Source organism: Muscardinus avellanarius (assembly GCF_963383645.1).
Source record: "Muscardinus avellanarius genome assembly, chromosome: 7".
In the NCBI taxonomy this organism is placed as follows: domain Eukaryota; kingdom Metazoa; phylum Chordata; class Mammalia; order Rodentia; family Gliridae; genus Muscardinus; species Muscardinus avellanarius.
The window spans coordinates 92,362,301-92,386,661 of record NC_137793.1 but is presented as its reverse complement, the minus strand read 5'-3'; the positions used below and the strand labels follow the sequence as shown (position 1 = coordinate 92,386,661).

Here is a 24,361-nt window from a genome sequence, read left to right as displayed (position 1 = left end):
AATCTTGTGACAAAAATGTGACAAAAATCTCAGCTAGTGAATATGTCTTAAAATTGCTACTACTGACATAGAGAATACGCAGAGATTCACTCTTTATTCCTTTTATTTGGATGGGTTTCCAATAATACTGTAGTTCATAAAACTATATCTTAAAATATAGTATAAACAGAAAATATACTCCAAAGGATTTTTAGAGTAAATTTATCATTTCTCAGAGGACTGAGGTGAATCTGCAAGATATAAAGAACCAATTATTTTCCCAATTTATAGTGATTTTTAGAAGCCAATGAATGTCCTTTTAACTCACCGGTAATAGTGAGAGCTGATCTTTCAGAACTTGCTCACTGGCAATAAATATCTCTTGATTCTTATATGAGAGAAAAATGAATATTTTACTTTCAAGGGGGAAGTGTATGTAAAAATTTTTCTGTGTATTTGAGAGGAACCCATGAAGCTATATCATCCACTGGAAATTCTTTTTTTTTTGGGGGGTGGGGGGGTGGGGTGGGTTCTGGGGATCGAACCCAGCGGAATTCAACTTCCAAGCTACACCCTCTGCCCTATTTTTTATTCTTTTTTTGAAACAGGGTCTCACTGAGTTGCAGAGGGCCTCACTAAGTAGCTGAGGCTGTCCACGAACCACGATCCTCCTGTCTCAGCCTCCTAAATGCTGGGATTACAAGCGTGCACCACCACACCCAGCTGGAAATTCTTGAATAGCATTAAGTATAAACATTATTTTAAATTCTGATTTACTGATTTTATGCTTAAAAATGTTCTAAACAAAGCAAATTTTAATATTGTGAAAGTGGGGGATGCTGTGGCTATTGAGTAATTTTGAAATATACTTTCAGCCAGGCATGGTGTATATTCCTGTAATCCCTATATTTAGGAGGCTGAGACAGAAGGATCACAGGTTTCCAGCCAACCTCAGCAACTTAGTGAGAAGGTCAGCAACCTAGTGAGACCTTGTTTCAAAATAAAAAATAAAAAAAGGTTGAGATGTATCTCAGAGGTAGAATACTCTTGGGTTCAACCCCCAGTACAGGAAAGAAGGAAGGAAGGAAGGAAGGAAGGAAGGAAGGAAGGAAGGAAGGAAGGAAGGAAGGAAGGAAATAAAATTTCAAAAAATCACTTAAACTGAGCAGGTTGGTGCAAGATTGTAATCCCAGTACTTGGGAAGCTGAGACAGGAGGACTGCAGGTTCAGGGCTAGCCTCAGCTACTTAGTGAGGCCCTCTTCAACTTAGTGAGATCATGTTTTAAAATAAATAATAAAAAATAGGGCTGGGGTGTAGCTCAGAAGTAGAATGTCCCTGGGTTCTATCTCCAGTACCACAAAAAGTTACTTATATTACACTTTTTTTTCATGAAATTTGACATACTGACCACCATCTACTTTTAAAAACAACTTCCATGATAACCTGCCATCATAAAACTGAAATCTCTACTAATAATTCAAGACAAGTATTCTAGTCCCAAATTGCCAATCAGAGCATAACATTGGGCACGTTACTTTAGTAATTTGTTGTTTAAAGCAAATGAAATTAGTAATGAACTTAAGATATTGTTTACCAATACTTAAGATATTGTAGCGGGAGACTACATATATAAGACTGAAAAACTCTTATAGACTATTAATTCAGAAGCCTAACTTGCCAAGAGGTATATGTAAAAATGCTCAATATGGCCAATTATAAAGAAATGCAAATCAAAATCACAGTATGTTATCATCTCGCCTAGTTAAAATGGCTATTATCAAAATACAAAAAAAAATCAAGTGTTGGGAGGGTGTTGGTAAACAAGAACTCTTATACATTGTTAGTGGGGATGTAAATTAATATATCCATTATGTAAAACAATATGGCAGTTCCCTCTGAAAAATTAAAAATAGAACTGCCCCATGACTGAGCAGTCCCACTACTGGTTATGTATCTAAAGGAAGGGAAATGAGAATGTCTGGGTGCCTGTACTCACTGCGGATACCTGTCCTCCATGTTCACTGTGGGACTATTCACAACAGCACAGGTATGCAATCAGCCGATGTGTCCATCGACAGACACATGGCTTTAAAAAGAGATTAATATATAGAATAGAATACTATTCCACCTTAATAAAATGAGATCCTGGCATTTGTGGCATCATAGATGAAACCAGGGGGCATTATGTGAAGTGAAATAAGCCAGACATAGAAGGGAAAATAACTACATTTCCACTGACGAGCAGAATCTCAAAACTTGATCTCATGAACACATAAAAATTAAGTATAATTAACCTGATCTGATCATTATATGATGAATGTAGAGTACTGTGCCCTCATAAACAGGTAAACTTACTATATGTCAATTAAAAGAAGATAAAACAAACTTAAACCTATTTTATTTCTGGCACTATACAATAGATGCCTTGACGTACTTAGCACATGCATTTTCCTTAGTTTTAACAAAGTATTAGAATCATTTTAGAAATATAATATATTCAAAGAAAGGTGACTTCCCTTTTGGAAAACCCAGGGCTTTCCTTTGTCCCCTAAACTTGTGCTACTTCTCCTCTGTGCTGCCATTAACCACAAATACTGCATTCTTTTGCCTTCAATGATCTGAAATTCTGAGTTTCTCCTTAACTTCTCTTTCCTCTAGTTCTTTTACTGGATTTCGTTTTTAAAATTCCATGTAGTCTGTCTGGGCAATTAGGCCTTAGCCTTTCCTCTATGGTCTCTATAATCTAGTCTTCAAATAGCTCCAACTATGTCTGCTGATGACTTCAAATTTTGAGTTAAAAATTCCAGGCTATCCTTGGCTTTCCATCCCCAATCTCCAAATGACTACTAAATAAACATTTCCATTTGACAGCATCTAATAAAAGAAGATGCAGACATACGGGAGCAGAGATCACAGGAGAGAATTTGTCAAGCTGTGTGACAAGAGCGTGCGGAGGTGGGTACTGAGGTGGTTCTAAAGACAGTCTAGAGAGCTCTAGTGCAGAAGGAAGGCATGATGTTCACTGATGAAGATGAAGAGAACCATGTGAACAGAGTGGAAAATCAACTTAGAAAAAAATCATGCGACAGAAAATGAAAAGACAGAGTAAGGCTAAGGACTGGATGGTCCCGGAAATCTGACCACAAGTTTGGACAAATTCTATATAACATGAAGAGTTCTGAGGTTTTCATCGAGGACTTTTTTTACTTTTATGATAGTTTAATCTGATGGCCTTCTGAAGAAAGGACTGGAAGGAGAGATTCTAGACTAAGAAGTGCTAAGCACCTGAACGAGAGTGCTGACAACAGAGACTTAAAGAATGGGATAATGTAAGAGAGCACTACTGCTAAATGGAACTACAGGAGAAAATCCAGGCAAAAAGAAAATTATTAATGGAGAAAATAATGATAATGATTCCCCTGCCTTGCAAAAATGCAAAACTTCTATTATTACATACATTTTTACTTTTTCTTGCATCAATATTTTTTCTTAATTGGTATATAAATTTATTGCTATTTATCCAGGCACAGTGGCCCATGCCTATAATCTCAACTATGGGGTAGTGGTAGCAAGAGAATTACAAGTTTGAGGCTAGCCTCAGCAATTTAGCAAGACCCTATCTCAAAAAAAAAAAAAAAAAAAAAAGAATAAGTAAGTAAGTAAAAAGGACTGGGACTATAGCTCAGTAGGTAGAGCTTCCCTGAGGCTTGATCCCTACTATTAAAAAAGAGTATATGATTTTGAAATAAAAAATCAATGTAAATGAAATGTAACATGTTTAGCTGGTCATGTAATCCTAGTACTTAGGAGGTTGATACTGTAGGACCATAGGTGTGAGTTCAGCCTCAACAATTTTGCAAGATCCTGTTTCAAAGTTAAAAATAAAAAGGACTAAGGGTATATCTTGGAGATAGAATGCCCCCAGGTTCAATCACTTGTACCAAAAAATGTAGCCTGTTTGCTATGCCAAATTAATGAATATTAATGAAAAAACCATGATTTATTACTATGAACTTTGAACATTTGAACCCTCCAAAGAGAAATGTATTTTTAGATATAGATGCTATGGCTCATTGGAACCCTTAATAATAAATGAACTATCTCATCACAGGCTTGCTATTTTAACAAACTTTAATCATATCATATTTACATGGTTTGGTTATTATATCAGATATATTGAAGTATGGGGAAAGAAAGGAACTTCTCAGGCAAAATTTTCATCCTGCATGTTATATGCCAGTGTCTTTTCTTATTAAGCACTGCTTGTATTTTAGGAGGTGTACTAATTGTGTGTGTGCATGAGTTTTACCTAAAAAAATCAGTGTTTCTCACAACCAAAATATCCTCATATTTTGTTACTTTCAGTTCATAACAAATTTTCTTTTAATTCTGTAATTTAACAAATACCATAATATACCACTGGAATATATCAAGTTATAAAAGTTACTACATGTCAAAGTCTCAATACCATTATCTAGAAATATTACTACAACCACAGAAGCTTTCCAGAAACAGAAGTGACTTAGCAAACAATTTCTGGAAGGTTTGTATGCTCATGGATAAAAAATCGCTAAAATGCCAAAAAAACATGTACTTACCACACTCAAAGTGACAGGGGTATTTGCCTTTGGTACTGGGTGGTTATACAGTGATTTAAGAGTTTCATTCAAATCATCTTCCTAGAACAAAGAAAAGTATATTTAATAAGTAAAATATATAGCAATAAATGACAATTAAAATTACCTTTGTACCTTATTGGTGGAAGCATAATATGGTCCAGTCACTGTGGAAAATGGTATGATAATTTCTCAAAAAGTAAAATATAGAATTACCATATTATCCAGCATTCAATTCCTAAGTATTACCAAAAAACTGAACATGAGAACTGGAAGAGATATTAGTACAATCATCTTTATAGAAGTACTATTCACAATAGCCAAAAGGTAGATAAATAGATGCAACCTAAGAGCTCATCCACAGATGGATAAATAAAAAAATTGTAAGGAAATCTTTTAAAAGGAAGGAAATTCTAACATATGTTATGACATGGGAACCATATAGACATTTTGCTAAGTGAAATAAGCCAGTTACCGATGGACAAGCACTGTGTGATTCCACTTATAATAGGTACATAGGTTCACACAGGCAGATATAGCACAATGGTGGTTGCCAGGAAAGGGGAGGAGGGAATGAGTAGTTATTGTTTAATGAGTACAGAGTTTGCTATTCAAGATAAAAAGCTCTAGAGATATGCAGTATTGATGGTTATGGAGCAATGAAAATGTTCTTAATGCCAGAAAGCTATGGCTTAAAATGAATAAAATGGTAAGGTCTTTGTTATAAATATTTTAACACAATAAAAACTATAGAGATAAAATGTAGCTTACCAGTTCCTTAGCCAAGTAATCTGCCAGAGTATTTAGAAGTTTGTAATACACTTCAAACCATGGCAGGTAACTGTAAAAAAAAAAAAAAGCAGTTATTTTAAAATGTATGTGAATGTGTAGATACATATACATATATATCTGAAACTGATAATCAATAAATAAGCAGACAAAATAAACAATACATTCACATTGTTTCAAACAGGTTGATCCTGGAAAACAAAAAAATTATATACACATTCTCTTTGTTATATCAGAAATAAATTTATATGTTATTTATTATTGTTTACATAACATAAATCACAATCTAAAGTTCTATTATAAAAATTGTGCATTTGCAGCCGGGCGTGGTGGTGCACACTTGTAATCCCCGCACTTGGGAGGCGGAGACAGGAGGATCACGCAGGTTTGAAGACAGCCGTGCTCCTTAATAGACCCTGTCTCCAAAAATAAAAAAGAATAAAATAGGTCTGGCAGTGTAGCCCGGAGGTAGAAGGGCTTCCAGGAACCCCAGTACCACCAAAAAGTAAAAAATTATGCATTTTTACTTCTATTTTGGATTGATATAATCTAAAATTACTTAATCCTATTTCATAGTAATCACTAAAAGCAATCCCAAAATAAAAATTAACCATTATTAGAAAATATATAAAAATTAATTTTAAAAAGCTTAAAACAAGATAGCATTGTGGTCATACATCATTTAATTATAGGAATATATTCTGAGGAATTGATTTTTTGGCAACTTCCTCATGTGGGTCCCACAGAAAGAACACAACCAAGATGGCCTCAGATCACTAGGAACACAATCTTAACAGAATTGCCATTGTACAGGTGAGTCACTGACTGACACATCATTACACAGCATATAACTGCAGTTCTCTTACATATTACTAAATAGAAAACAAAATTGCAATAAAACTATGTGTTTAATCAGTTCTTCAGAAATGATATTAAAGTACATTTTAAAATAAATATCAAGGCAAAAATCAGAAAACTTTTTAAAATTATAAAAATTATAAATTGCTTTTAAATGCCAAAATCAAATAAGATTTAAAAATCATTTTAATTTACTTTGCTAGATCAAAATAGAATTATTATAATGAAGCTGAGTTCTGAATCCAAAAATCATTTGTATGAAATGAAATATATATGCCTTACTAACAAACAAAAACATCAATACATTTAAAATCTGACCAAAGTTTTCTAATTTAATGTTTATTAAAATGTATGCTTTCCATGTGGAAAAACAGTAAGTCATAAAACACAGCAGAGTTGTTAATTATCAACTAACAAGTATTTCTTTCCTTCAAAGCACTTATTCAATAATCTACTTTTTAAAAGAAAGCATTGTGATAATTTTACTACACAATGTTCACATGTGAGAAGACATATGCAAAACATGTAAGATAAAATAATAGAATAGAGCTTGGACAAACATTATTCTATCAAGATTTTTTCTATCAAGACATTATAGTGTCTGATTTAGTAGTGATGAATAATGCTTTCTGAATCAGGAAAAACCTAAAGTGATAACAAAAGGTTAGGTAAACTATAATATTTTTCTCTCTGAAGAATAATATAGAATCCTTTAAAATAATTACTAATGCTAACATAAAAATGCATATAATATTAAAACACATTTACACAGCTGTAAAATCTAACAAAATGAATGTATGCACTTATCTCTGTACTCTCTAGAAATACCTCTAAAATGACAATAAATAAATGAAAAGGTTAAAAATTAGTAAGTGGAACAGAAAGGAGAAAAAAGTAGCGACATGTGTAAGAAGATTTCATAAAGATGGTAAGCAAACAGAATGACATCTGCCCTAACAGAAGAGAGGACACCAAAATCTTCTGCGAATGCAGTATTAGGGGCATTCTATCCCTGGGCCACACCCCTAACTCTATTTTATACAGTAATTTTGAAACAGGGTCTTGCAAAGTTACAAAGGCTGGTTGAGAAGCTGCAATCCTCCTGTCTCAGCCTCCAAAGAACTAGGATTAAAGGAGTGAACCACCACATCCAGCTCAGAAAACCAGAATCTAAGTGACAAAAACAAGAAAAATAACCAGTGCACTTCTATCCTTCAGGTTCTGAAACACTAATTTGGGAATCTCTGAAAGAAAAAAAATACCTCATTGTCTTATTTTTATTTTATAAACCCACCACTGTATATGCAATGTTTCTAATTCAATCTGAAACTTTTTTTTCTTGAATATAAATCAACAGTCCATTAAGATGTATGACTACAATGCACCAATAAAAAATTTTTTTAAACATTTAAATTAACAGTCCATTCACCAGATAAATGAAGAAGTACAAACAAAAATGTGTGTTTGTAATCAACAAACATAAAAGGAACTACAAGTAAACACAATACAAAGAGCAGTCATGAGATCTTAAAACTTTCCTTAATATCCTTAGGATCTAAATAAAAAGCAGGATGATATTAAACAAAACTAGATTTTAAAAGGAGCAGAAAAAAATCAGAAAACAAGAAAAAGCTCTCAAAAATTCTTAAAGCTGAAGAACATTAATCAATGGAAAGGCAGAAATAGCATGAGAAAATCTTCCAGAAACTAAAGAAATACTAGATAAATAATAAGAGAAAAAACTGTGAAACCATAAGGACAAGCCTGGCATGGTGGTACACTCCTGTAACCTAGTACTTGGGAAGCTGATTTAGAAGGAATGCAGGTTCAAGGACAGCCTCGGCAACTTAGTGAGGGTCTTAGCAACTTAGTGAGATCCTGTTTCAAAATTTTTCTTTTAAAAAGGTGGGATTGAGGAGGTATATCTCAGAGGTAGAATGCTCTTGGGTTGAATCCCTAGTACCAGAAACAAACAAACAAACATAAGGAAATTAATCTCCTTTATCATGTAGGTGGCCAAAACAAAGAAAAAAAGGAAGAAAGAAAGTTTCTCCTTAAAATATTACACAAAAACTTCCTAGCACTTCAGACATGCATACCACAATGAATGAGCCAAACCAGAGCATTGCCATGAAACTCCAGAACAGGAGATAGAACGGTGCCTAAGAGCTTTCACAGGTAAAAACCGGTAACAATAAAGAGGATCAAGTTCAAATTACCACTGAACCTCTCAACAGCAATAGTAGAAGTTACAAAATAAATGCCTTAAAACTAGAGGTTAAAGGCTTTGCAACCATAAATTTTATGTCCAAAGAAACTATAAAGTGTGAAGATAGAAAAATAACACTATCAGTCACGTAAGGAGTCAAAAACTCACCTCCCAATCCATCCTAAAGAATAACTTCAACAAAGTGAGGGAAACCAAGAAGAAGGAATGCAGAAATACAAGAGGCAAGAAATCTAAAGCCATGGAAAAACAGTGATGCTCAAGGATGAGAGCTGTGCAGAGGTCTGGAAAGCAACCAGTCCAGACTGGATGGGAATAAAAGTGTCTGGGAAGTGCTGGAGCAGGTGTTGGCAGCGAGCATGCCGGCAGCTCTGCGTAGGGACCTGGAGAAATCGGGATGGATATGTGGCAAACCTGTGAAAACTTTTGGGGAACCTGAAAATCAGAAAACAATATTGGTAACCTCCGTTTCTGTATTTGCAGTATTCAACTCTATAAGCCCTAGTCTGCTATATCTTTCATTCACCAAAATTGAATAATCCTCAATGAATAGTAATATTGTTTTACTATTCATATACACTCAGTGTAATGCAAACTAGCACATCATAGTTTCAGTATTTACCATAAACCAAAGAAATAATTTTCATAAGCTGGGCGTGGTGGCGCACGCTTGTAATCCCCGCACTTGGGAGGCAGAGACAGGAGGATCGCGGAGGTTCGAAGCCAGCCACGCGCGCTGGCTTAGGAGACCCTGTTTCCAAATAAAAATGTAAAAATAGGTCTGGGAGTGTAGCCCGGAGATAGAAGGGCTTCCAGGAACCCCATTACCACCAAAAATAATAATAATAATAATAATAATAATAATAATAATAATAATTTTCATGGAGATGTCATTCTTCCAAGGCACTCTAGAGTGTAAGGATGCAACACTTTCATTTGTCTTCTTTTCATACTCAACATTTTAACTGTCATTAATCTGAATATATTGCGATTTCAAGAAACTTTCAATATGTCACGTAGTTCAGACCTATCTATTTAGGTGAAATGAAGTCTAATCTACTCAAGGAACATGCTGGTCTAATCTACTTAAGGGACATGCTGGTCTCTTCCTATCCTGCGCTCAAGAGGCTTTAGAAAAAGAATGGAACTTACTGATTTTAGGAGCTACCGGTCTACCTGCTAAATCTTATGCTGTCATTTTCACCTTAATTAAACAGAATGAAAGCTTATTTAACATTCATTCTTATTCTTCTTTTGGGGGGTTCTCTCTCTCTCTCTCTCTCTCTCTCTCGTGTGTGTGTGTGTGTGTGTGTGTGTGTGTGTGTGAATAAGTAAGATAATACAAAGTAAGATAATCCTGTCTCTTGAGACCAGATAAAAGTTAGCACTCTTTAAATGTTCTGGTTTTTTCATCTATATTCTTAATTTTCATTTCTTATATTCTCTTTTTAATTTTCCTTCAAATCATAAACAGAAATCAAAAAGCAATTTTTATTAAGTGAATTCATACAGATAATTATAATTTATCTGTTAGATTATTTGTTTTGTGATAAATACATTGAATTAATAAAAATGTTAACACATCCATATTCAGAATATTCTTAAATTTGTAATGTTCTCATTTATGCTATGCATTTGTCATCTATATAATTATTACTGTTTTATAAATGGCTGAGAATACTAATTTTTACTAAGTTTCATTCTAGTACCAGACTACGACTTCATCTAGATAAGAGGTGTTAGTAATTGATAAGCAAGCTTTACATGTATTGGATATTTCTCAGTCATCTCCAAGGCCCCAACATGCTTTGTTATTTCTGTTTGGGGAATTTAACTTGCTAGTCAGTTTTATCCCCATCTAGAGTGTAGAGAATAGAATTTAAGAATCACAGAATTCATGTGTAAAAATAATTGAAAGTACAGGGAATACAGTATGCTATTTACTTTATAAGTGTTATTTCATTTAATTCTTACAATACTACTTTGAAGTATATTCGACTAAACTAAGATAAAAGAACTTGTCCAGGTTCACGAGGCTGCCAAATGGCAAACTTGGGATTAGAATTCTAATCACTTTGCAGATAACTCATCACCAATGTAGGCCTGTAGCTCTAAAATATCCAGCCCTTAAATAAACATGTCAGCTAAATAAACTGTGATAAGATTCATTCTGGTTTAATCTATTTTTTTAATACTGTTGATTGAATCCAGGGCATTTTACCTCTGATCTCTACCTCCATCCCTTTTTAAAAATGTTTCATTTTGATACAGGGTTTTGCTAAGTTGCTGATGGCCTCACTATGTTGCTGAGGCTGGTGTCAAATCTGTGATCCTCCTGTCTCAGTCTCTCAAGTACTGAAATTACAGGTGTGTGCCACTGTGCCCAGGCAATCCTGGTTTAATATTAGTCAGCTTATTTATCATTTCTATCGACTGAAGCTAAACATAAATTTCTAAATTTGTGTATTTGTTTAACTTTCAGAGAACTGCCTTCATGCCCTTCAAATTACAGTTTGGATGAAAAATTTCTTCAATTTATTGAATGTGATTTATTAATCTAACATTTTGGGTTTATCTAATAATTGTAGGTTTTGGTACTGCTTTTGTGTTCATTGCTGTGGCTCAAATTTTGAAAGGACATGACATATGATTGAAAATGCCTCCCAAAATAACATAAATTTATCAGCACTCTTAAGTATGACATTTAATCTGAATCACAAGACTCACAACTGCATTATCTAGCCTGCATTTTTTCTCTATCTATAATTTGTTTGTAAGAGTGAGACAGGCTCCTTTTTGCTGGAGTGTCCCTGATATATAAATTTGTATTATCACCTTAAGGAACAGAGTCATTGCTCACACTCCTTGTGAACATGTACTTGTTCCCAGTGATAACTAGCTCCTTTTTAAAGAATATATATCATTCATGCTTTTTAATAAAAAATAACATATTAAAGTGGAGCTAATCAGTAACCTAGAAATCCTCAAGGAAACGACATTTTCATTGCAAATGAGCAAGCTAGGTCTGGACACAGGCACCCCAGCCAGCTATCTGCAGGTTGCGCCTCGCCAGCCAATGGCCATATTTTGTGTGGTCAGCACAGCTTTGTGGTTGTGGTTGTTAATTAAGTTTTCAATTTCTAAATCTTAGGTATAATTAACTTTAAGACCTTGATTTCTTGTTCCTCTAAAAATTAACAGTACTAGTCATACCTTTTTCTCTGTAGAACAAATGCCTGGAGCTGAGGGCTGGCTTCTGCTCTTGGATGTGGTCTGTGCTCTTCAAGTCACACCCTTACTCCGGCTCCCCACCATTAGGCACCTAACCTGTTTCCCCTTTGGTCCTTGCGCATAACTAAATTTACAGCCTCTGATACAGAGCAACTGCTCAACAGGAAATTCCACTGCTCATTTTCCTTACTGACAAGAAAATGGTCCAAGGTTCATAGAGTAGTGCCATAATTCCAATATTTTAAAAAGATTGCATTTCACACCTAACGTCCAAATATGTGGCAAAACAGCATCATTTTTTTTAAAGAAAACTATGTCTAAAACGTTTTATATAGCTGAATAACTTAAGCAAACTATAAGCATAACAAAATATACATAAAATGAATACTGAAAATTGTACAAGATTACCATGCTGCTAATAATACTACTCCCATGTAGCCGGGCATGGTGGCGCACGCTTGTAATCCCAGCACTTGGGAGGCTGAGACAGGAGGATCCCACAGGTTCGAAGCCAGCCTCAGCTACTTAGTGAGGCTCTCAGCAACTTAGTGAGATCCTGTTTCCAAATAAAGTATAAAAAATAGGTCTGGGAGTATAGCCGGGAGGTAGAAAAGCCCCTGGAGACACACACACACACACACACACACACACACACACACACACACACACAATACTACTCCCATGTCTTTATTTTTGTGGTTTCTTAGGTAATTTTCAAACAATAGATGTTTAAGCCAATTGACTTTTTGTTGTTGTTGTTATACTGGGGTTCCTAGAAGCCCTTCTACCTCTGGGCTACACTCCCAGACCTATTTATATTTTTATTTGGAAACAGGGTCTCTTTAGCCAGCGCGGCTGGCTTCAAATCTGCGCGATCCTCCTGTCTCCACCTCCCAAGCACGGGGATTACAAGCATGCGCCACCACGCCTGGCTCTAAACCAATTGATTTTTAACTAATGTATAGCTCTAAAACTGATCATCAATAAGTAGAACTATTTTCTATTAAGTTTTATACATCCCAAAGTACTCAAAATCTGCTTTTTATAACCAAACACAAAAATCCTGAAACGTTTAAAAAAATTACTGAACATTTTGTAAAGACTGAATATTTAAAAACTGAAAATGTGATTTAACAAAGAATAAATGTGACTCTTATAGACTTGCAAAAATATATAAATGTAAAACAAATGCATTTAGACCAATTCTCTTAAAACAAAAGACAGGAGGTTAAAGTTTAATTGTAAGATGATTTTCTTAATTTTTGATAAAGATATAAGGCAAAAGATAAATACATATACAAAATCATGGGTTCTTTTTGCAGCACAAGAAGACTTCCCCCACACTTACTTCTACTATAGAGCTGATAAAACTTTTACATCCAAAAGTCAAAGGTTAAATAAAGGAAAGGAAATGTTTTTTGTCAAATAGTCAGGTAACCACTAACGGTCTGAGTGATCAGCAGGAACCTAACTTATAGTAATCAAATAAAACTAAGGAAACTGCCTTTCCGTAGGAAAACGTCTAATGTCTAGAGGCTGTTTTTCTGTCTGGAAAATTGACACAAAATGTGTAAAATTGAAACATTCTGCTTCTAAGGGATTTGCCCAAAGGAAGAGTGTGAAAGCTTCCAGTTGGGTATGAGTTAAGGGGGCAAGGGTAACTACAAAGGCCCCAAACATAAATCTGTCTTCCTTATTAGAGTATTTCATTTTGAACCCTTGGCGACAATTTTATAGTTGTAAAATCATGTTAATCAAATTAGGGGAAAAGTATTTCTTTCATTTTGGGTAGCATAAGAAAACAATTCTAAAAAAAATGGTAAGATATAAATTTGTATTATCTCAGGATATTTTTTTAAATCCTGTTTAACTAGAACAGACATATCAGAAAAAGAACTAAAGCATGTAATGGTGGCTCACAGTTAAATATCAACTTTTATGTTACACAGGCCTAAATGCTAATTTTTTCTAGTAAAAGGTGAACAAAATAAAAATCTAAAAAATACAACATACATACCTGATTAAATCTAGAAGTAAAAAACATGCTTTTTATAGTATTGTGTGCAAATTATCCTGCTTTGAACTTGAAAGTAAATCTAAATTACGTTTAAGTCTCATAATAGCATGATCTAGGAGTAGAGTGACTTTATGCCTTATGTATTAATGTCTAACTTAAAACTCTTAAGAAGAGAATAGCTTTTGAAATGATGTATATAAGTCACTTAGCAGAGAACTTGACTATAGTAAACAAATACTAAATGATGTTACTAACATATTATCATTATTGGTATTATCATTAACATCTTTATCCTAAGAGTCCCTGCTATTGAAAAAAAGTTATTTTTTGCTTGTCCTAATGAAAATGTTCTATCAATTTGCACTGATTTCTTTTAGTTTGTAATAAAATATCTTAAACTTCCTTATACATATATATCATTTTTATTATGACTATGTAAAGTATGTGAAGCTGTTCAATACCAACAAAAACTCAGAATGATTTATAGATATTTTCCCTTAAAAATTTTTAGATCATTTAAGCACATTTGAGGTTAACTCTTAAATGTGAAAATTGGAGGGCAGATATATTTCATGACATTAGAAAAAAATTAGTGTTTAGGATATTGTCAAGACAACAGGAAAAACATCAATTGTACCCAAGAATCTTTAGTTATTTGCTAGTAAGAATTAATACTGAATAATCAAACCAGTGTTATCTCACAATAGAATACCAAACATGGACCAAACTTCAATATAAACATACTAATTTTTCACAAACTACAGCTTCAAGGACAGGGCACTAAAATTTTAATATTCAAAACTAAAATATTTCAGGTAAAGATATAAGTAACTGCTTGAAAATAATCTATATTCAGAAGGAAAACAATATTTGTGTGAAATTTCAATTTACAAAGAAACAAAAAAATAAGCAATTGTCAGATTAAGCATGTGCAAAAATTCAGAACCTAATAGAGAATGATATAAAAGTCATTGGAAATGTTTCAATTTATGAACTGTTTTTAAACCTGTTTGTACATTTTATAAAATATGAGTAAAGATTATAGCTAAATATAATTTGATATCCTATAGAAAAGTTTACAAATATATCCTAACAACTCTTACAGAAATAAGATTAACACTAAATACCAAAATGTAAGCACTGATTATGTGGCACAGATATAAGTTGTTTTTATTTTCATTTTTAAATTTCTCTGAATCTTCTAAACTTTTATGATTAAATATTATACTCTTGTTATCAGAAAACATAGTTTAAAACATTTCTGTGACTTGCTTTTACAAATGCTTTGTCGTATTCCTCAATAAACTTTAGCCCTATTAGATACAAAATTTCTAGGTTCAGGCAGTCAAAACTGACTGCAAATATTACTCTGAGGCTGTGTCCAGGCACTGTTAAGTATTTGGAATAGTACATAGTATATAGTTATCTTCTCTCATATGCTACTGGAAGCAGCATAGCCAGATATAAAGAAAAGTGGCCTATAAATTAAGAGAGCTAAAGTCCCTAAACAAATCCATGTGTAGCTCATTAGATACTCCAACCTGCCTTCTCCCACTACTTCAAAAAAAACAAAGAAAAAATCTTACTTGTTCTACGTTTTTGTTTGAGATAGATATAAATATAGATCTATACCTACCACACTTTTTTATACTATATCTTAAGTTAAATTAGTATTTACTAATTAGTAATTGTATTGCAAGAGGGAAAATAGGCAATACATTTTAGGTCTAGTAGCATTTCTCATCTCATGAAACACTTCTACCACATACTGAATATTTAACACTGAAATTACAATAGAAAAAAAATAAGCTGGAGGGCAGAATTTCCTCAATTTAAGATTTTCCTCCATGATTATTTTATAAAGCTTTCTTACCTATTTATTATCTATAAGAAAATACCATCCCAAATGACAAAAAAATAAAGGAGCAAATGAAAATTAAAATTTTAGTAAAAAATAAAATAACAATGTTTCCTCAAAAAGGTTGCATTATTGTCATCTATGCTTTTACTTTTGATATTTTGCTTCATGTATATAATATAACCATGTTTTGTGCAGATAAAATTATTTCCAGTTTAAAAAGTACTAAAACAGCCGGGCGTGGTGGCGCACGCTTGTAATCCCAGCATTTGGGAGGCTGAGTCTGGAGGATCGAGGTTTGCAGACAGCCTCAGCTACTTAGTGAGGCCCTCCACACTTAGACCCTGTTTTAAAATAAAGAATAAAAAACAGGGCTGGGGTGTAGCTCAGAGGTCAAATGCCCCTGGGTTCCATCCCCAGACCCGCAAAAAAAAAAAAAAAAAAGTACTAAAGCATTCAGATGTTCTTTTACATAAACAAGTTTGACAACTGATAAAAACACCTTGTTACTTTAATTGCTTTATAATCTATTTGCTACAAATCAATGACAATTGGATTAAGGACATGGGCACCAGACTCATCTTTTAGTCACTAACAAATGCTACAGTTTATATTTGATGTAAGTATTCTGAAGTTATGATGGTTTTTCTAAATTTAAACTCTATAAGCTAATTTATATAAGCTATACTGAATATTCAAGAATCATTTATTAATTATTAACAAGTTCAATATACTTAGAATATTTAAGGTTAAGGCTCTTTAGTTATAAATAATATCAAGAACTGAGTTTGGAGGCAATGAGGTAAGCTCTAAAATTTAGATTCAAATACAGAAAAATGATATCTAAAACTTCCTCTCAAATGAGTTAGCAAAAACAATAGTAAAGGGGGGTGCACAAGTTGGGCATGGTGACACACGCTTGTAATCCCAGCACTTGGGAGGCAGAGACAGGAGGGTCACGGAGGTTTGAAGCCAGCCGCTCTGGCTTAAGAGACCCTGTTTCCAAATATAAAAGTATAAAAGTAAGTCTGGCAGTGTAACCCGGAGGTAGAAGGGTTTCCAGGACCCCCCCCCAAAAAAGGGGGAGGTGCACAGAGAAAGAAAAAATAGGAGAGAGAGATACCTATTATCAACTGAAGAACGTAGGTGATGTTAACACAGGAGTTTTTTGTATTATTAAAACTTTGATACATCCCAATTTTTTAATGAAAAGTCTTAAAAGTCCACAGACAAAAATAAGAAAGCACATCGAGCTTTGGTTTTTCTTAGAGCAAACCTGCCTTAGGTAGAGAACATGAAGTTATGTTCCTCTTTAAGGTGTAGCTTTGAGGCCATCTGGTCCCCACACTGACAACCCCACCCACACTGTCCAAACAACCTGCTCCAAGTTTGAATTGGAACCTATGGTCTGGAGCATAAGTTTTTAGAATAAAGCATAAGTTTTATATACAATTACCAAGTTTTATATACAGTTACCAAGATGAAATTCCTTCTGTGATCTCTAAAACACATCTTTAATCATTCAGTTTTGAATAAGGACTGAAAAAATTCTCCAGTTCTAACAAATCTGCTGTGTCTATTAATACCTAACTCAATGAATGGTCTAAATGTAGCCAAACAGCCAATACACATAGTAGATATCAGTTTTATACCAGTGTTTTCTTGGTAGCATATTAACTCATAAATTAAACATTACTTCTTTTTTAGAAGCCTTTTCTATAGAATGTGGTTGACCAACATCCGTCTTACAGAGCCAGAGTCCTATTTTTATAGACCACAACAGATTCCTGACTCATTAGGAAACGCTAGTTTCTAGAACCCCCCTCTTCTCAGCAATCAGCAACTCAGAGCTGAGGTCCTGGGACCCAGACACATTCTCTATTACCCACTGAGTGGAGCAGATCACATAAGCAAATGAAGCCAGACACGTAAGGACTATGGCAACTATGGGGAGCAGGACAGGACACTTGGAGCCAAGGTCTTGCTGCCATTCGGAAGAGCAGGAGCACAATTAGCAGATATTCTCATTTCTCAAAAGGAATTAGAAATAGAAATTTTATACAAAACTTCTTAAAATTTATAAGGTTAACAACATCTTTTAAAAAGTTTTAAAATACCCAGTAGCCAAACAAAAACCTCTAACTTCTGCCCTCATCACCATTTTGCAGCCTTTGCCTTAATGCAGCAATTCATTTGCAAAAAACTGAAGTTGTAGTTTGGTGATAGAAAAGGGCACACATTCGTTTAATTGATTTTTTACATCCTATTTTAACTGTGAAACTCTTATGATTTGAACCCAGTTCTTAATATTTAATTTCCAAAAATAAATCTATGAAACCTAATTTTTAAAAAGTCCATTCCTTGAAAGAACTGCACTATGTCACTTGTAAATCTTTATACACAACTGTAAATATAAGTAAGAAAAACTATTTTAAACTTACTTGAATTTAAACAAAATAAGTTAAGAAAAAAAACAAATTATAGAAAGTTGGTTTGGGTTTTTTGTTTTTGTTTTTGTTTTGGCATTCAGTTAATTCATTTTGCAACTAATTTTTTTAACTACAATTACTCTTACCTAAGTATGCATAAACAAATTTTCCCTCCTGATGTGAGTCTGCAGAATCCAAATCTCTGTTTACTTTCAATGTCTGTCAGTACAAAGGTAAAGTGCTGTCCAACTTGATTTTGAGACACCCTAAAATACAGTAACATTATGAAACATTAAACCCAGAGTGACAACTTCCTAAAGAAAAACAAAAGCAAGAATATACACATATGTGGCATTGGTTTCACCTATCCAATCAGCTGGCTCTTCACCGTAAAACTATGTTCTAGAACTAGAATGAGCATAAAGCATATAAACTAAACCATGAATCAGACATCAGAATAAGTTGCAATGGCTTTTAGACAGCAATTCAGCATATATTTTGATTCCTTATTAGGAAATCACAAGGCAGCTTGCTACAAGTTTTTATAAGACAAAAAATACTCATAAAATATTTCATAATTTGCCAAATAACTGTTACTTAAACTGTAAAAGCTACATGTGAAGACTGAGTCCTTGTGCTCAACTCTAGCCTCTCTTTTCCCACTTATTCTGCTTCCCCAATTATTAACTGCAAGATAGTGAGTCATGTTGCTCCAGAATCTAATTGCAGTCACCACCCACTCTACTTAGTTGCTTCTTCCATTGACATTCTTACATAATAAAGCACCGTATAAAATACTGTTGGTATTTTTTTCTCAGCATTCTTTTTACAGCTACTACTAGACTGAGGAATAAATTTTCAAGTACAAAATAAGAGTACGATTTCTACTAAAGAAGCATACTACCTAAGCTGTGAGGAATTTTTAGTTAATTAGGAACTAACTATCATAACACCATAATGTATGTTACACTGTGGTATAAGTAGCAATATAAATCTTTGATAAAAATCCTTGTTTCTGTTTAAAAATATATGAATATGCTTTCGGACACTAGCTATAACCTTGACATTACATAACTATAATTGGATTTTTGGCTATCTGTCCCAATAACAAATCCATGATATCTTAACTATGGTTTTAAATAGCCATAGCATTTATAAAAAAAAAGGATATAAATCACGACCAATGTACTAATACCACAAGCTATTTTGTCAAATGCTGAATATTTAATAGGCATACTCTAAAAACTTCAAATAAAACCTCTAGTAACTAATGTGCCCTCTAGTGCTCAAGGTTTATAATATCCTTTTGTGGCTTTTCTTCAGTTATTTTATTCTTACTAATAACTTGAAAATTTTTAACTTTGGGCGTAGGAGGGAGAATAATTGATTACCCAGAAATGATATAAAACAAAGAATATCATTTATCAGCAGTACTTATTATAATCAATTAGCCCATCATCAAGAAGCTTTATCTTTAATATTGTGAAATTTAAGCCTAATTCTTAGCAAAATATTTTGCTAAGAATAAATTTTCTTTTAAAACTCTCTTACCACACTCTTAGGAATACTGATAATAGAATGTGAAAATCACATAAAAAACAACAAGTGATCTGTTATGGTCAAAGGGACACATATTCTATTAAATTCTAACTACATACAAGTAGTTCAATCAGTATTTGTTCAGTAAAATATAAACATAAGATTTTCATAACTGCTAGGAATGTTTCCTGTAGCCTACCCCAGTATTGCACTATTTCCATGAAGCTATTCTTGGAAGACAACTAGCTATGAGTTTTATATCACAGATGGTCTTTTCAATTAGGATGAGGTGAGATAAAAACCAGGATATATACATCTAATTTTTAAAGACAGTTTGAAGACTCTAATCAAGGACATACTATTTTTCCACAAGTGATTACAAGATACATTTGAAGAACACAGGAAGGCATATAACCTATTGGTAATACCTTTAAAAAATTCCTCCTAACTGGCCACAATAAGAAAATAAAAGATCATATTACTGAAAAGGCTCCTTTATTCCAAATATTATTTTACTTTGAATCTCTGGTCTCCACTGTTTTATTAAAAACAGTAAGAGAAAAACACTTCCTTTTACATAAAAGCATGTGTCATCATTTTAAAGTGTGCACTAAGAAGAGCTAAAGTTATTTTAAACAGTGACATACCATACCTTTCAACGTCAAAGGGGAAACAGAACTTTGGCACGCTCTGTAGTACTTCCTATAAATACAAATTTAATAAACAAAAGAGAAGCTTTAGAATATTTCTTAAATATGCAATGCAGTTAAAATTTTTGAGACATTTTCTGGGAAAGAAATGTTTTTCCTTAAGAAAATTAGCACAGGTTCCTAGACTAAAATAATTGATTATTAAAAAGGAATTAAGTTTGTGCTTTGGCAGATTGCACTGACAAAGCCACGGAAGCCCCGGGAGGGAAAGGCCTGGCCTGAAGGGTATTAACACCCTTCACATCCCCGCTGGGATCCCTTCAACAAGGCCATATGGATTTTACAAGAAGCACCACACCATATGGGTAAGCTACGTCTGCTGCTACTTGTACCACAGACTAGCCATAGGGACTTCTGACAGATCCTGGCTCAAAAATATAAATGTTGTTTCAATTAAAATGCAGGCAGAGAAAAGGGAATGAAGTTGGCAGCCGATGAATTACTGAGAGGTATAACAACTCTACACACCCCATACTCGAATGGTTTTTAACAACAGCAAAAACTTTCTATTAGGAAAAAAAAATCACATTTTTATGTTTCAACATTTGGTACTTTTATCTTTAACATTCTCAAGAAACATGTATTTAAGTACAAAGATTTAAATTAAAACATAGCTTCTACTTTGTGCACTTTCAAAATTGCTTACTATTAAAATCAGTGTTTATATAACACACAAAATAATCTGATTTTGACACACAGTGAATTTACAGTCATTATATAATAATTTTAAAAAATGTTTTAGAGACCATATTTATTAACAATGAAAGTAAAATAAATGGTGGAAAATAAAAAGGTGTCTTTTTTATATCTAAAAACAATTTAAAATAAACTCTGGTTCAAAAGTTAATAGAATTCAAACCATCGTACAAGTTCAAAGCTAGGTAATTTTAGAAGACAAGGCAAAGACATGAGACTATTTCCTACTAAAAAAAGAACAGAGAGCAAATATCTTAATCTAGTAATCATCTTCTCCAAATAAAAGTACTTTCACCTCTTTACCAATAAAAGTTATATCAAATGAGATTATCAATACCTAAATATTAAAACCCATACATAAATATAGTACTAAGAGCTTATAGTAGAATTTCTTGAATTCTTTTTAAACGCACACTGTAATAGGTATCAACTAAAGTAAAAAAAAATTAGGATTACAAAATCAATACCTAAGAAAGCTTCATGTAAAAAAGCAATCTGGTACCCTTAGGGCAGTGTACCCAGATTTCCTTACGAACATGTTTCTTTAAAGTATGAGCACAGACCTCATCTCTAAAAAAAGCTATTTCACTATTATTGACAATTTGTTAAATGTAATTAAACTTGAAATAAAATTTTGAAAAAACAGTTCATTACAAACAAGAGGTTTGTTTTCATTAGGCTATTGCTTAATCTTTATCTCCTGCTGCCTAAGTGAAGCCATTTACCATATTTACTACACATATGTACCCATTCAGAAATCCTCCTGCAAAACTGCACATGTAATTTCTATAACAATAAGGAATATAGATTCAAAACTCAATGTCTGCTTCTAAATATTAGTCATCTATTTCCCATCAGGGTGAAGACTCAAATTAAGAAGGAAGCTTCCCGTTAGTTGCTCAGTCTTTCACACCCTCCCCCTCCCTCCTTCCACAAGCAACACACATGCACACACTTCTGCAAAACAGCCCCAGCTCGCTTCCCAACTGGCAGAAGCATCCCTCAGGGGACAAGTCTTTAAACCTCCGCACTCTTTAAAATTCAACCAGCCAGCAGGTCTATAGACTAGTGTATAAACAGTATAGACAAAAAAATCCTCTCTCAGCTTATGTCAGTGACAAAGCAGCTCAGCAGTTGACTGTTTCTCCCCTGACAGTATAAGCAGGGTTTACACAGATCAATAGCTGGAAGTCCTACCTAGCTCCCAGGGCTCGGTTTTCTTCCTTAATTACAGGTGCTATTCAAACTGAAGTTAAAAAAAAAAAAGAAAAAGAGAGTTGAAGAGAGTAATAAATTTTACTGAAATAGGTTTTTTGGGTACTTTTAGCAATCATATTAGTTAAAATTATACTTCTACATTTATTGGGGAAAACGTATTCAAAAAGGCTGTTTCTGCTGCCACTGTTTTGATATGGCACACATACACACCCAAACACATTTCAAGATTTGCATGCACAGATTATATGAAAGGTTTAAAGTAGTGCTCCCTAGAAGATGTCAGTTTCCTATGTTTCTACAGGCTTTTGTTTTTTAAATTGCCTTAGCCAAGAAGTTAAGATTCAGAATCCTCCTAACTCTCCAAAACTTATCATTTTTATACAAAAACAGCATATTGAACAACACAGGCCAAAATCATAAAAATGGAAACAAAAAATGGAATAGAGAACAAAACTATGAACAGCAAAATATAAGGGACAATAAATAATATACCCATTTATGCCTTAAAAACATCTACCATATTATGGATAACTATAAATAAAAACTGATTAAAATGTACACATTTATTAATCCCATATCAATATATCTTTATGAATAAACATCATAATGAAACTTATACTGTAAGAAGAAAGTAAAACACTAGTATTAAAATGATATATTAACTTTTATTCTATAAGGCCAGTACTATAAATTGATCAGCTAAAATAAACATATCAAAAAGAATATTAAAAAGCAGTAAAATATGCACTATTCCTTACTACAAAGGTCTTAAAATTTCTAAGGAAAAAAATCTTACATGAAATGAAATTTATAATTACTGATATCGGTTATTGTGTTTACATCCTCAACACTTTATCCCACTCTACTGAAATAACTGGCATTCTCTGAAGTCCCATATTTGCCTCTTCTCCACTCAATAAGATGTTTCTGCCCCTAATCTACACATATTATTTCAACTCTGATGACTCAGCCTTAGAGATATTACTGTGATTTATCAAGGATTAGCTATCTATCTACTTTCTGGTATTTCCAAATGGTCCCAGTCACCTCTAATTCGGGATGTACATAACTGGAGCTGTTTTTGAGTTACAGTCTTTATTGTCTACCCACTTACACAAACCAAAAACATGGCGGTGATCTACACACCTTCTTTCTTTTCTGAATCCCATAATAATAAATCATTCACCAAAACCTTTAGTTCAATTTCATAAATTTCTTGGTCCAAAAGTTCTCAATGAGCAGGAAAGAATTAGAAAGATGAGACAGTATCAGAACCACTTCTTTTTCAAAACACATTTGGTCATTAATTCTTCAAGCCCACAAGGATCTTGAATCTTTAAATTCAGTTTGAATAGCACCTACCACTAAGAAGTGAGATTTTATCAGTGGAGGGTACTTAACACATATAAGCAACAGCCATGCTCTCATACACAAAGAGTAATAAGGTAGATTGTAGAGGGACTGTTTACCCCAACACCATCCTTGAGAGCTCAGGGATCCTCTCCTGCTCTGCTGTGATGAGTTTGTTCACTTGGTTCTCCGGCTACTTCTATTGCTGGTCACAGAATGAGCTGCCAGAGTCCAGCACATCTCATGAAGAGACAGCCATGACACAGCAGAGTCCGGTGAGAGAATGATTACTTTCTGTGGATCTCTCTTTATCAGTGAGGAAACCTTTCCCCAAAGCCCCACCACCACTGACTTTCCCATTATGTTGAACTAACCACAGGGTCACAAGCCATACCTAAACTAATCACTGGCAAGACAAATCGTGATCTATGCTCAGCTTAGCTTTAGGCTGGTTAGAGAAAAAAAGCAGAATTCAAACCAATTCACTATCTCATAAACATGACACATGAAATTATAAAGAAGTGATATATTTTTCCTAAGAATCCTCACAAAATTAATCAGTTAATCAAATTTACATTAAAGTTCTCATGTAAATATGCCATTATTTCATGAAAGAACAGTTCTTAAATATCCAAAATTTACTTTGTAAAAATAACACATTCAGAATCTTTGCAGCAAAAGTTCTACAGTGAACATCAATTTTTTTTTTAGTACTGATTGAACCCAGGAGCATTCTACCTCTGAGATATACCCCTAGCCCGATTTTATTTTTTATTTTGAAACAGAGTCTAAGTTGTGGAGGGACTCACTAAGTTCCTGAGGCTGCCTGCATATCTGTAATCC

The 24,361-nt window shown here is 33.6% G+C and overlaps 1 protein-coding gene across 2 annotated transcripts in view; it reads right to left on the bottom strand.

Moving 5' to 3' along the window:
- The window catches only part of DENND1B (DENN domain containing 1B), a gene marked incomplete at both ends in the record, with an annotated part of 243,584 nt that overhangs the window by 121,365 nt on the left and 97,858 nt on the right, over positions 1-24,361 (bottom strand). Inside the window, 5 exons of one of the 2 annotated variants that reach the window (XM_080698366.1) lie at positions 308-367; positions 4,579-4,659; positions 5,368-5,437; positions 18,152-18,271; positions 20,197-20,246. In XM_080698366.1, the coding sequence (XP_080554492.1) occupies positions 308-367; positions 4,579-4,659; positions 5,368-5,437; positions 18,152-18,271; positions 20,197-20,246 (381 nt within the window). The remainder of the gene's footprint in view (positions 1-307; positions 368-4,578; positions 4,660-5,367; positions 5,438-18,151; positions 18,272-20,196; positions 20,247-24,361) is intronic. The other variant, XM_080698367.1, reaches the window with a different exon arrangement.